We start from the raw sequence: 14,532 nt of genomic DNA, 5'->3' as shown, positions 1-14,532 counted from the left end.
CTTCCTACCAAAAGTACTACTTCTGTTCATAACAAAATTAATTATGCTGCAAGAGGTACTGAAATTAATCCCCCCCCCCACACACACACACCCCACATACACTTGCCTCTACTGTACAAAATACAATACTTGGAGAAAATTCACCTTTATATCTCTGTGTACAATCAGGTTCTCATGGAGATATTTAAGCCCTTCCAGAATCTGCTTGGTGTAAAATTTTATTGTGGGTTCTTTCATTGGGCCCCATTTTGATCTTAGAAGAGCAGAGAGGCTTCCTGAGTTAGATAAAGAGGAAAACATGTTAGGATAGCATAGTCACAAGGTCAACTTTTGGAGGTCAGCACTCCAGGATAAGCCCAAGACTTTTCTGGTCACCCACTTCCTCCAGGGCAGAAGTGATTTATTGCAGTCTTTGCCTGGATGCAGGTTATTTCCCTCTTCATGCCAGCTCAGCTCCATTAGCTGGCACATCAGTGGAATGCAGGAGCAGCGCCAGGGTTTTTGGCGCCCTAGGCGCAGGGCCGCCTGCGGGAGGTCCACCGGAGCCGCCTGCGACCCTCCCGGCAAAATGCCGCCCCCCCCTCCAAATCCTGGCGCCCTAGGTGACTGCCTAGGTCACCTAAATGGAAGCACTGGCCCTGGTGGAATGGCAGAGCGAAGTGTCTACCCATTTCCAACCCATCTACACCAGAAAGGGGCAGATTGAAAGGGGCAGAAAGTAACTAATGCACAACCCATGCCTTAAACCATGATGTGAGGAAGCTGTACGCCAGGGTAGAACTGGTCTCACTCCCCTTTAAGCCTTTAGGTGTGCACGTTAGGGTCAGCCACACTCTGGCACTTAATGAAAAGCAGCGTGGACTTGGGTGAATGTCACAGTGTGTCACGTGAAATATGAAAACTATGTAAGTTAAGAGAAGGTGATCTACTCTGACAGCAAAACAGTCTAAACCCATCTCCCTTTGATTTAAAATAGCCTTTATCCTTGGGCATAGATGGAGGTAGAGGAAAGAATGTTCCAGAAAGAAACCAGGGGATGGAGGCCTCCTACACTCAGATTGGAAGATGGGTTGCTGTTATTTCTTCTACTTAGTGGAGATAGTGAACCAGATTTAATCTTTTTAAACAGACCAAGTTCTTGATTCACATAGCAGCATTTTCTGCAACAGTTTCTGCTTATGACAAGTCAGACACAGAATTTACAACGGGCTCTACTTAAGTTCTAGCAAAGGTAGTTGAGGGAGTTTTCAATCCATGCCAACAGCTTTCTGAGTTGGAAGTTTCCTGACAGTATTGAACCACAGGTTTTCTAAATAGCTGTCCCTTTAAGGACAGCTGGTGGTGAAGAAATGTAAGTGTTAGTGCAGTCGTGTCCTGTCTCCAGCAGCTATTCAGAGTGCACTACAACATATATGGGAGGAGGAGTGCATGGACAGAATAAAGCACCTGGTAAGCAACAGCAGCTGGTACTGTCCAGGGGCAGGACAGTGACTGGAGATGCTGGGATGAATTTAGCACAAGCATGTGCCATTATGTTAGCACGGCAGCACAGGGGCTGACTCCATGGGTGCTCTGGGGCTGGAGCGCCCACGAAAAAAATAGTGTGGGCTCAGCTGTTCAGTGGTGGACAGGAGGTGCTGGGGCGGGGGAAGGGGATGCAGGGGCAGGGAGAGGCAGAGCGAGGGTGGGGCACACTCCGTGGCAGAATGGGAAGGGGTGAAGCGGGGGTGGGACGAGGTAGACAGAGGGTGGAGCCTTAGGGGAAGGGTTGGACTGGGGGTGAGGCCTGGGGCAAAGCAGGGGTGGAGCACCCACGGGGAAATCAGAAAGTCGGTGCATGTGTGTTGCAGTGTTGGGAAGCAAGCACATTACGGTCAGGAGGCAGTGGGAACCTGAAGAAGGGAGTGAAATGGATGCAGGATTATCGACTCGTGCCTCCCAAATGTATTTTTAAAATGCACTCTGAATTACCTTTTTTGAGTCTGTGTCTTGGAGGTTTAACCTTAACTTTGATTTTCCTGCCTCTTTAATAGCTTTGGTGAACTACTAGTAAGGATTTTTACCCTCAAATTATTGATATATACTTAAACAAAGCTTTTGTCTGGGAATTATTATGGGGTGAGGAGGCTAATCCCACCAGCTATTAAAAAGGTTACCTGTCACTTAGACTCATAGACTGTAAGGTCAGAAGACACCATTGTGATCACCTAAGTCTGACCTCCTCCACATTGCAGGCAACAGAACCTCACCCACCCACTCCTGTAAGAGACCCCTAACCTCTGGCTGAGTTACTGAAGTCCTCAAATCATGGTTAAAAACTTCAAGTTACAGATACTCCACCATTTACATTTGTTTAAATCTGCACGCGATCCCATGCTGCAGAGGAAGGCAAAAAAAACCCAGAGTCTCTACTAATCTGACCCAGGGGAAAATTCCTTCCTGACCCAAATATGGCAGCCAGTTAGACCCTAAGACCCACCAGCCAGACACCTGGGAAAGAATTCTCTGAAGTAACGCAGAGCCCTCTCCATCTAATGTCCCATCACCAGCCATTGGAGATATTTGCTGCTAGAAGTCGCAGATCAGCTACATGCCATTGTAGGCAGTCTCATCATACCAGCCCCTCCAAAAACTTATCAAGCTCAGTCTTGAAATCATTTAGGTATTTTGCCCCCACTGCTCCCCTTCCCATTAGAAGACCCTGTTTTCAATTGCTTATAACTTTCGCCAAACTTTAACTATTTTGGATGAATTTACCATGCTGGGTGCCTGCCTCAGGCTGAATGTTTTTTGAAAAAATTCAGTAAATAGTTCAGCCATTTCAGAGAATAGGGCTTAGGAAATTATCTTGTTTTACCCATGTTTAAAATTTCTGGCAGTTTGGGACAGGAATTTTAAATTTGGCAGGAGGTGACCTCTGTGTCAGGCCTGTACTTCTTGACATCTGTCTGAAAAATCTAATCCAAATTTGACACCAGCCTTTATCAGCCTTTGGAAAACAAAAACTGCAATTCATCCATGCTCAATAGAGAATTTGGTGAATTTAGTGGTTAAAATCCCATAACATTTCATTTGCACTGAGCATGTTCCTGCCCAGGATTGAACACGACTTCCCCTGCAATTGTAGCTCTGAGCTGCTGTGGGCCACGCTGGGTCCAGGCAAAGTGTGTGTCTCATTCCCCTCTAGTGCTGGTCCACAGAGAGCATGACAACCTACTACTGCTATCAGTTACTGTTAGCTCAATTGGCAGAGGACTGTGTGGTGGATAATAGAATCATGGAAGATTAGGGTTGGAAGAGACCTCAGGAGGTCGTCTAGTCCAACACCAACTAAATCATCCCAGCCAGGGCTTTGTCAAGCCAGACCTTAAAAACCTCTAAGGAAGGAGATTCCACCACCTCCCTAGGTAACCCATTCCAGTGCTTCACCACCCTCCTAGTGAAGTAATTTTTCCTAATATCCAACCTAGACCTCCCCCATTGCAACTTGAGACCATTGCTCCCTGTTCTGTCATCTGCCACCACTGAGAACAGCCGAACTCCATCCTCTTTGGAATCCCCCTTCAGGTAGTTGAAAGCTGCTATCAAATCCCCCCCAACTCTTCTCTTCTGCAGACTAAATAAGCCCAGTTCCCTCAGCCTCTCTTCTAAAAGTTAGAGCCATACTAATGAACTATGTGGGTATCAATAGGATGCCACAGATGGAACTTCTGTTTTTTCAGTTTCCATTTTTAAAAACCTAGGCAATTATACACGCAGAAAAAAAAAGCATTATTATTAAACACACAAAAGTTAGGAAATGCCAGAATTAAGGTGGTCCCCGTGTGTGCATGCATTATAATACAGTCTTTAATTACCATAATATTTCCCCCCCCAGGATCCCTGCCTCATTCAGTGCACAAGCTGGACCTGCTCTGGGGATGAATCAGGGTTGTGTAGTGAAAGAAGCTGTAGTCTACAGGACCCCATCTCATTTGTTGCAGAATTTGGAAGGCATGTAGTAAATGAAGCAGGTGATTGCAGGAAGAGAAAGGATGATCTTGTGGTTAAGGAAGCTGAATGATGCTCTGGAGAACTGGATTCTATCCCTGCCTGTGCCACAGAGTTCTTTATGTGATGCTAGGCAAGACATTTAACCCAAACTTTTCATGAGTGGTCATTAATTGTGTTTTCCTCATTTTTGGGTGCCCTACTTGAGGGTCTGATTTACAGAAATGCCGAGCACTCATAGTAGCAACTGATGTCAATAGGAGCCGTGCTTTGAACATACGGAGTGCTAACTAATGCTAAGTATTCTGAAAAATCAGGTCCCAACTGTCTCAAACTGGGCATCCAACATTAGTTTACATTTTTTACCTTAATCTCTCTGTGCCATTAAGTTCCTATCTGTAAAATGGGTATAATAATAATCCGTTATCTTACTGAGGCATTGTGAAAACAAATTCATTAACATTTGTGATGTACTCAGATACTATAGTGATGAGTGCCATAGAAAAGCCCGTGATTAAATTAATAATTCTGTCTTCAGAGCAATTGTGTGCAGTGAGGATATAACAAATATTGAACAGCTGTTCAATAAGTGGGCAATGTCCATTCTGTTCACTGAATGAGGCAGTGGTCTTATGAAGAAAAATACCCCAGACAGTTAAAACCAACGGATGCAGTGAGCACTCTTTTTTCAGTCTAAATAAAAGGAGCCTCTTTATGTAATGAGATAGCTGGAAACAACAGAAGCCTCATGCCAAAATCGGATCAGAAGCTAAGCCATATGATCTGAGGGTTCCTTGGCCGCACACACAGGAGCTAGATTATTGTTTGATGAACAATGTGTGCATGAGAGGCAGAAAGCCAAAGGGAGAAAGCCAGAAGACAGAGAGAAGAGTCATGAGCAAGATCCTAAGATGTGGCAGAGAGACAAAGCTCGCTGAGGCACAGAATCAAGTGGAGGGGTTGGACTTGGAAATTATGAGTAAGGAAACTGCCTCCTGTTATTTGTCTCTACTTTGTTCAGGGAAACTGGAATTAGAGTACATTAGGATTGAACTAAAGAAATAACTGACTCGTATCATCAAGTCCTCCTCCTAACAGCACTGCCCGAACACTGGCTAACTGCTTGGGCCAAAGGGGAAACAACCTTACTTCTAGCATTTCTTAATTTCTGAGTGCTCTACTTTTTAACCTTACTAATATTATTTTAACATAGTTTGTGTGGGTGTAATTATTATAGAAAGGGATTTCACAGGATCTCGAGAACTGTACCACTTCATATCTATTCTTCACATACAGAGAATCTGCTTATAAACAGAAAAATGCCACTTGCAATTAACTTCTCAACAGGAAGGACACCTACAGTGTAGCAATGCATTAGTTCTGGGATTTAGTGAAGTTCCTAAAACATTTAAGTGCCCCACTCCTATTGACTGTTTCCAGGAGTTAGATTCCTAATACCCTTAGGTGCCTTTGAAAATCCCAGTCCAGAATGATACAAACCTCCTGGCACCTGCTCCATAAAGATCTTAATGTATCCATCTTCAGAAACAGAACCAAGGTACTGGACAATGTTCCGATGCTTTAGATATTTATGCAGCGCGATCTCTTCATGCAGTGGCTGAGAATACCTATCAAGAAGTAGTAAATTGAGGATCAGTTGAAGATTTATGCAAATATACTGGACTAACATCTTTAGAGACCTAGTTTTAAATCCTGGTTTACAAATAAAATGAGTTTAGTGGTTTCATCCAAGTCCCCAAAAACCTTCTAGTCACTAAACTCAAAATGCAGCTTGACTGGCTGGCTTTTCAGAAAACATAAAGCAATGGAGTGCAAGAAAAGCTTCCGACAAAGATAGAGATGCACATGCATCTCTTCCTAGCATTTTCCAGCTCTATGTTTGACATATTCAAATGGTTTAAAACCCTTTCTCAAAAAAGGATAAAAATATGATTGGATTGCTACATGTAAAACAAACTGTTTCTTATCTAAAATATTCCAGGAAATAATGTCAGACTCTTTATTCAAACAATTAAAAAATCCTGATCCCCACAAAGGATTTTATCAAATTAGCACATATTTTTGGTGGTTTGATAGTACTGGGAAAAGAGGAAGACATTAAAGTTGCCCCTAAACAGAATTATTAAAGCCATATTTTATATAGATTAATTCAATGATCATGCATTGGAATATTATACTACAAACCATTATACATAAATCCATTTTAGAAGGAAAAAAGTCTTAGCAACAAACTGCATTTCTCATTGGTGATGCAGGTTTATTACTACACTGAGGGCTTGTCTACACTTACTGGGGGATTGACATGTGGTGATCGATGCATCGGTGATCAATTTAGGGTCTAGTGAAGACTCGCTAAATTGACCGCAGATCACTCTCCTGTTGATTCCTATACTCCATCGATCAAGAAGAGTAAGGGGAGTTGACGGGAGAGTGTCTTTCATCGACATCACGTAGTGTGGACCCCGCAGTAAGTAGATCTAAGCCACGTTGACCTGAGTTACGCTATTCACGTAACTCAAATTGCATAGCTTTCCCCTGTAGTGTAGACAGGGCCCAAGACTCACCTGCTGTCCTTCTCAGGGATTTCCTTGATGGCTATTCGAACTTGATTGCTAAGATCTCTTCCAGCATAAACTATTCCATAAGTACCTTTCCCTAATATCACTCTATCGCCATTCTCATCATAGTCATATTCATACTGAAAGCAGAAAGGTATACGTAATGGTACACAAATAGTTACAACTGCAGCCACCTTTCAGATTGCAAATAAGTTTTAGTAAGAATGATGAAATATATATTGGTCTATACATACATACATAATTTTTAAAAACTCACTGGTCATTATTTACTTTTTGCTTTATAAAATGTGGCCTTCCCTAACAGGAGTCCAGATACATAATTGCTAAATAGATTTACTCAAAGGGAATTTTACCTGAATATGGAATACAGGATTGGGCCCAAACAGTGCAAATATTTATAATAAAAAACAATAACAAAGTGAGCACTGTACACTTTGTATTCGGTGTTGTAATTGAAATCAGTATATTTGAAAATGTAGAAAACATCCAAAAATATCTATAATAAATTTTAATTGGTATTCCATTATTTCTTTTTAACAGTGCAATTAAAAATGTAATTAATTGCAATTAATTTTTAATCAAGTTAATTTGTTTTGAATTAATCGCTTGAGTTAACTGAGATTAATTGACAGCCCTAAAGCTGATCTTCTGAAATGAAATTAAAAATACAAAACTAAGTAGTTGTATACATTTCTGTTGGAACATACTGGGTCATATCCTCAGCTAGTATAAATCGGTGCAGGTGACTGACTTCAATGGTACTACAATGGTTTACACCATCTGAGGATCTGGTCCACTACTGTGACCTCATTGTAGAGAACTCGTGTTGCAAAGATCTCTGCAGACAAAAGGCCTATTGATGCATGAAGCAAATTCACAGGCACTAAATGAACTTCTATTATGAGAGATGGGTTAAACAGTGCAGTCTTGATTCATAAACAAATTTGAGTGTGAGGAATTAGCGTAGGAAATTTTGAAAGCTTTTACACAAACAGAAAACAGATTTTTTTAAAGAGGTGTGTAGCTTTATAATTTCCAAGATGAACGACTGGAGCATGTAGACTTCCCCTTGTTCCTTCCCAAATCCAAATGGCTGTTTATGCCCAATCTGTGAGACTTCAGGCTCCACATGCTGTGTCTATATGAATTCCCTACCTGGGTAACATCATTTTTTATTTTTTTTACTGCTGTAATTAATAGACACTTGTCTCATGATACCATTTTTTCTGCAATGTCAAATATGTCCATGTCATGCAGTGGAACTGAATGCAACCTCGAGATCTGTCTTCGTCGAGCATATCCTGAGTTAAGTTGCTGCTGTCTCAATATGCCTTCAAAATTCTCTGTTCATTTACAAAATGATCCCCATCTTCGTATCACTGTACAGAACATGCTAAGGAGTTCTGTTGTTGTTTAACCCCAACACCTACTCAGTGGATCTGTACTTGGATTAATGTAGCCTTAATATAGTTTCCTTTTCCATGTTTTAGCTCTTCAAAGTTCCAACATTATCCTGTTATGTGACATGCACAATTGACCAAAGTGTCACACGTAAAACTTGTCAAGTTCTTTGGCAGTAGCACACCCTGGTTTCATAGTTATGGCATGATACAGCTGCATGACAGAGTATGAGGTCAGGGTGCAGCTCTGCAACAGACGAGTCCTAAGGTAATTCTTCTCAGCCTAGAGAAGGAGTCCATGTTCCCTAGCATGCTTCCCAGGATATGTGAAGTCTGTTGAGATGTGTAATTCAGTGCTTGACAATAGGTTTAGCAGACTGTGTATCTGATGCAATTTGGTATGTTTCCATTCTGTTTTCTTTAGGTGGACAATAAATCCATACCCGTTTGCCACTGCAGAAAATCTGTGCACATGATCAACTACTGAGCCTCCTTGGTGAGTGATTCAACTGCAGTTATGAACAAGCAGGTGTTCCTCCTAAGACCTTGGCCAAGGCACACCGTCTGGTGTTCCCAGGCCTATTTGGGATTCAGTAACAACTTTTCCAGTGATAGAAACTTCCTCAGTATTAATTTACAGATGTGCACAAAAGGTAATATAAGTAAATCCCACTTGGTTCAAAGAATCCCAAAATTGGCTCTAGTTCTAAATCTAAATCCTTGTTAACAGCAGCTTTTACTCCAAGTTACAATCATTTTCAAATGCTACCATTGTCCCTATCACGTAGCCCTTTACCCAGATGATACTCTTAATCACAAGAGTTTTGACTGAAAACTGAAAGATCACAGGTTTTCTTTTTCCTTCCAAAGTTTCTTTTCCCCTTAATACCATGTATGGTTTCCAGGTGAGGTTTTCTCGTCAAGTCCATCAAGAACATGTCACCTAGCATTTTTCATGTTGTCACTGCGACGTTGGCAGACTGGGTGTGAGCCCTTGCCATGGTTTAAGGCGTCAGCTGAGCACTGAAAAATTCATTTCTGGAAACCAGTCTGTAAAACCTGTGTGTTAGTACAGTTCAGATGGGTATTGGACTTTTAACATATTTAGTGTTTAGACTCTATGAAATGCTTGTAGGTTGCTGCATGCATTAGTCTCACTTATTATATCTTTATCACATGCTATATGATAATATTTAAGTTTTTGATTTATGACTGTAAAAAATGTTTGCTCTGAAACTGTGAACTCAATCAGGAGGGATCATCTCCCAACCATCAAGGCGGCCTGTCAAAACTAAACGGGCCATTGTGAGACATCACAAAACAAAGACTTTGTTAACTGCCCTTTCATACTCATGAAGAGGCTAAGTGTAAAAGTGCAAAAGCACTTGAATTTGAGGAGAAGAAGAAAATAAAAATAACTGACAAGAAAATTTTTCATCTCGTTTCTGTTTGGACTCTCACAGGACTGGAGCTATGAAACAGAGGTGACATATTACTACAACTCTGTCACCTTTTAAAGCTATAGACTACCTCATTTGTGTATACACATTTGCCTGCTTTAACCTTGTAATAACTCTCTCACTTTTTTTCCCCTAGTTAATAGATCTTTAGTTAGTTTATTACTGGATTGGCTACAAGCATTGTCTTTGGTGACAGATCTAAGGTACAAACTGACCTGGGGTAAGTGACTGGTCTTTTGGGACTGGAAGCAACCTGAATATTTTGCAATCTTTCGTGTATAGCAACCAACTATCCCTAAATTCAACTTGCTTGATGTTGATGGTAAGATAGACTGTCTGTGACTACATGGTACATCTATTATAGTGCTTTGGGAATTCCCATTTGTTACTGGGTTGGTGAAATCTAACAATAGAACATACAACCAGTTTAGGGTTTCTGCCCTGCTTCTTGACAATCTGCCCTGAGGTTGGCACTCATGGTCATGAGCCACTCCAGACAGCATGATAGTCCCTCTAAGTGAAAAGACTTCATAACCTATAACTGTGGAGTGATATAACATGTCTGATCTCATTTATGAACCAGTTGTTTCTGGCTAAAAACTATTTTTTTTAAAGGGATTGTAATGTCAAATCAACCAAAGTTCCAATGTGCAAGTTATAACAGTGAAAAAAAAAAAAAAACCCCAACCCAAAAAAACCCTTCTCCCATATAGACAAATCTGCTTAGGCGCTTTCAAACCAAATAGCTGTCCTGTATGGATAGAGTTCTGCCTTTCCCTTCCATATTTTGATTTCTACTTTGCCTCTTGTTGCATAATAGAGTAAACTTAATTTAATACATGTGAAAAAATGCAGGTTGCTTATAGAATCATGCAATTTAAAGATGCAATATATATATATATAAATATCATTAGGCCACCATTTTTACAAATGGAACCTATCAATACATGATTATTCCCTACAATGTATCCTCAAGCATTTAGCTCAGTTCTGTTTTTAAAAGGCTCAAGCTATGGTGAACTTACTTCCTTTGAGAGACTATTCCTCAATCAAATACACTGTATTGTTAGGAAGTGTTCCTGTTGTTAGCTAAGTACACAAATATGCAATGTAAAACCCATTGCCCCAGATATAACTATATCTCTGATCAAGCAAAATACTGCTTCCTGGATCCTATTTTCTCTACAGTAAATCCTGAGGCCACAGATATGAACTATTTAGCTGAGCCTTCATAGACTCTCTCAACTGATGCACTTTACATTGGCGGGATGAGAGAATTCTGTGGCCAGAACTCTCAGACTTGGTTGTGGAACCTTGTCTTTCAGCTAATACCCAGTCTTGAACAACTCTTCCCTTCTCCAATTCCTGCTTGAAGTTTCAACTCCTACAGGAGATTCATTATCATGAAGACCTAGTCGCATCCTAAAGGTAAGTAAATTGCTCCCGGGGAGTGCCCATTTGGCAATGGTTTTTGATGGGATAAACAGGGGCAGAAAGAACTTAGGTTCAGGTGAACTACAAAGAGTAAGTATTTTTTAAAAACAGCAGCTGGATTTACTTTTACCTGCCCATAGATAAAAATGACATCAATCTTTTAGCGATGCTTTCCCAATTGCAATAAAACAACAGAATGCAGTGCGCACCCTCAAAACTGACAATTCCGAACTTTCTGGATGAAAAAAAACAGTGTTCACATTACCAAGAGTCTGGTATTCAATCACCACCAAAAGAGCCTATCAATTTAATTTATCCAAAGAGATGGCAACATCATGGAACTGGTTAGAAAAACTACATGGCAATTTCTAAAGAGGTTTTCCTTGGGAAGTATGCAACACCTGCTATCATTATCTAACCAACTCCACCCAGGATCAGGTGATTCTCAACTATCCATCACATGTGCAATAATTTTCAAGATCAATAACTCACATTCTCATGTACTTGTATGACCCCAGCCACTGTAGTAGCTGGCTCACTATGTTACATACAAACCTGTATTTTTCCCCCACAAGAAAGTTAACTGTTTTATATAAAGAGTTACAGGAGTATTGCAATGTTCTATATATTTTGAAGGATTTAAATGTTATTTCCTTATCCTTGTTTCTCAGACAAATTCATATGAGAGAAAAAATGGAAAAGGAAAAATGGTTTAGGGTTTTCAGCTATTTTACCCATAAACATGACTTACTTCCAGTGTGTCCCCATCAATCTCTCCTTCTAATTCCAAAGCACTGCCCACGGCATCAGTCAAAATCTCCTTAACCAAGCCACAGAATCTGCAAGCAGTAAGTATCAAACAATCAGCAAAGAGAATGCCCTCGCTGTAAAAGATTAGCTAAAATGTTGTAAGCCAAGTGCAAAGCAATAAATTTACTAACAAACTGTAATAGGGTTCCTTCATTATCTTTCCATCTTTACATTTACTATAGTTTATCTGAGGAAAGATATCAAACATACATTGAAAAATAAAAGCCTGCTTATCTACGAAGTGGTTTAATCAGCTGCAGTGTACCCAAGGATTTGTTTGGGGTTTTTTATTGTAATTCTTCTAACTACAATGTTTTAGTCAGATAAAATCTGTAAACTAGCCTTAGTGTGGCCTAGTCTTTATAAATGCAATTACAGAAACATGAAAACCAAGATACTTAAAAGTGGCTAGAGATATTCAGTGCCTCAATTTTTGGGTGCACAATCTGATACACCTTGGTAAGGGCTGACTTTTAGAAAGTGTTGAGCAGCCTATGAAACTCAGGCAGGGGGCAGGGCCAAAACTGAGTGAATAGCATTGTGGCCTGGTGCAACTTTAATTTGGCTGCCTTATGTTGCAGTCCTTAATTAAATGATCACATACTATTTTCTCCACAGGACTCCTGTCTCCCTAAGAACACAGAATGAATGGTGCTAATTTAATTAGCAGTTATGCAATATTTTGTTTTAGCTTCATTGTTCCATGTGTGGCCCATGCCTTATTTACTGCAAACTATTCAAACTCTGCTCTGAAGAAAGAAATGCTAATTTCTGCATGTTTTTTCTATGGCATTCATTACTTTAGTGCTTGAGTGCTATACAACCATTTAGTAATTTATCTTCACAATATCTCTCAGGTGAGAGGGTATCGCCAGGGAAGCAAAAAACAAACAATAGGAAGTACTTCTTTACACAACACACAGTCAATCTGTGGAACTCATTGCCAGCTGTGAAGGCCAAAAGTGGAATTGGGTTAAAAAAAGAATTAGAGACATTCATGGAGGACAGGTCTATTATTGGCCATTAGCCAAGATGGTCAGAGATGCAACTCCATGCTCTGGGTGTCCCTAGGTCTCTGACTGCCAGATGCTGGGACTGGATGGCAGGGGATGGATCACTACATAATTACCCTATTCTGTGCATTCCCTCTGAAGCACCTGGAAATAGCCACTGTCATAAGACAGGATCCTGGGCTAGATGGATGGTTGGTCTGACCCAGTACAGCTGTTATGTCATTTAAGGCAGAGAGAGATTAAGGTCAAAATTTTGCACTAATTTTGGGTGCCTAATTTGGACCCAATTTTTGAGAGTACTGTACTTAGCATCACTTTATAAGTTCAAAACACAGATCCCATTGACCTTCTCTTCTGACAATCCCCTGCCTTGTTCACTGCACATTTTCCGACTCCTGCAAACAAATAAGGCAGGGGTCCTACGCACCTACTTCACTACACACTCTCATTCACCCCAGAGCAGATGCAGCTTCTGCACTGAGAGAGCCAGGGGTCCTGTGGAAAAAATATCACATGACCATGTAATTAAAGACTATTATAATGCATATACACGAGGGGCCAGATTTAAGGTTACACAAACAACCCTAATTCTGGCATTTGCTAACTTTTGAGAGCTTGACTTTACAACCTTAATAATGTTTAACATATTGTTGTGTGTTCCCCATTTTATATAAACACTAAACACAGATCACAGCCCAAAAGAGGGAAAAAACATTAGACATATTAAGACAAACAGAGCTGAATTCACTGCTGATAGAAACTCCACTGATGTCACCAGTCAAATTCCAATCCCAGGAGAGTTATAGACCAAATACTCTCCTAGTACGTCTTCCACCAGAATTTCAACTACTGTACTTATTATCTAGATTTGATATACTCTATCTGCAGAGAATATTCAGATACCCATGGCAAACTTCAGAAGGGTTACATGCGAGGTAGTAAGTTAGACTTTCCATTATACTTCTTTAAACCTACTTACGCACCACTTTGCAGGGTTTAAGGAAGTCCAAGTAAGTGTAATTTACATGCCAACGAGCTAGAAGAAAGTGTAGGTTAAAGTAGTATGGGGGCTACTTTAACTTATACCTTAGTTCAAGCCAGGGCCGCCCGGGGGGGGGGGGCAAGTGGGGCAATTTGCCCCGGGCCCCACAGGGGCCCCACAAGCCCCTCCAGGTTTTGGCGGCACTTCGGCAGCAGCCCCTTCCCTTGTTCCGGGTCTTCGGCAGCGGGTCCTTCAGTGCAGCCGAAGACTCGGAGTGAGTGAAGGACCCACCGCTGAACTGCTGCAGAAGCCTCGGAGTGTAACCCGGTGAGTACAAGCACCGCAAGCGGCAAGGGGGAAAAAAAAAGCTGCGATCAGCAGCACTTAGGCTGCTCTACTGCCGCCGCTTCATTCTTCGGTGGCAATTCGGCGGCGGGTCCTTCTCTCCGCGAGGGACCCACTGTTGAATTGCCGCTGAAGACCTGGCCCTGCCCCAGGCCCCCTGTATCCTCTGGGCGGTCCTGGTTCAAGCTTGTTTACATGCAAGTTGTACCAACAGAGACTGCCTTAAATATTGCAAAGTAGGTGTAGGGAGTCTGAGTGTAATGGGATCTAGCTCATATCATCTTATATATCATCTCTGAATTCAGCCCACAGTTTCTTAATAAGAAAAAAAGTTTCAAGATGATAAATGCACAAATGAACTTTTATTTCTTATCTGAAAAACTGTCCGTTTTTGTCCTCTACTAAGTGCTATATACCAGTCACCGGTGATGAGGGAGGGGAGCAGGGAGGCCATGGCCCTCCCAGTTTTTGAATGTGGACACGTCTGACTGGTCCACT

General features: G+C 41.2%; 1 protein-coding gene across 1 annotated transcript in view; it reads right to left on the bottom strand.

Annotated features, from left to right (window-relative positions):
* The window catches only part of LOC120394496 (mitogen-activated protein kinase kinase kinase 15-like), a 156,967-nt gene that overhangs the window by 39,407 nt on the left and 103,028 nt on the right, over window positions 1-14,532 (bottom strand). Inside the window, 4 exon segments of the mRNA XM_039518722.1 lie at window positions 145-275; window positions 5,491-5,618; window positions 6,576-6,709; window positions 11,636-11,723. Coding sequence (XP_039374656.1) covers window positions 145-275; window positions 5,491-5,618; window positions 6,576-6,709; window positions 11,636-11,723 — 481 coding nt within the window.

Source organism: Mauremys reevesii, unplaced genomic scaffold (genome assembly GCF_016161935.1).
Source record: "Mauremys reevesii isolate NIE-2019 unplaced genomic scaffold, ASM1616193v1 Contig61, whole genome shotgun sequence".
NCBI classification, from domain to species: Eukaryota; Metazoa; Chordata; order Testudines; family Geoemydidae; genus Mauremys; species Mauremys reevesii.
The sequence above is the reverse complement of the archived record's forward strand: the minus strand, read 5'-3'. Positions and strand labels throughout refer to the sequence as shown.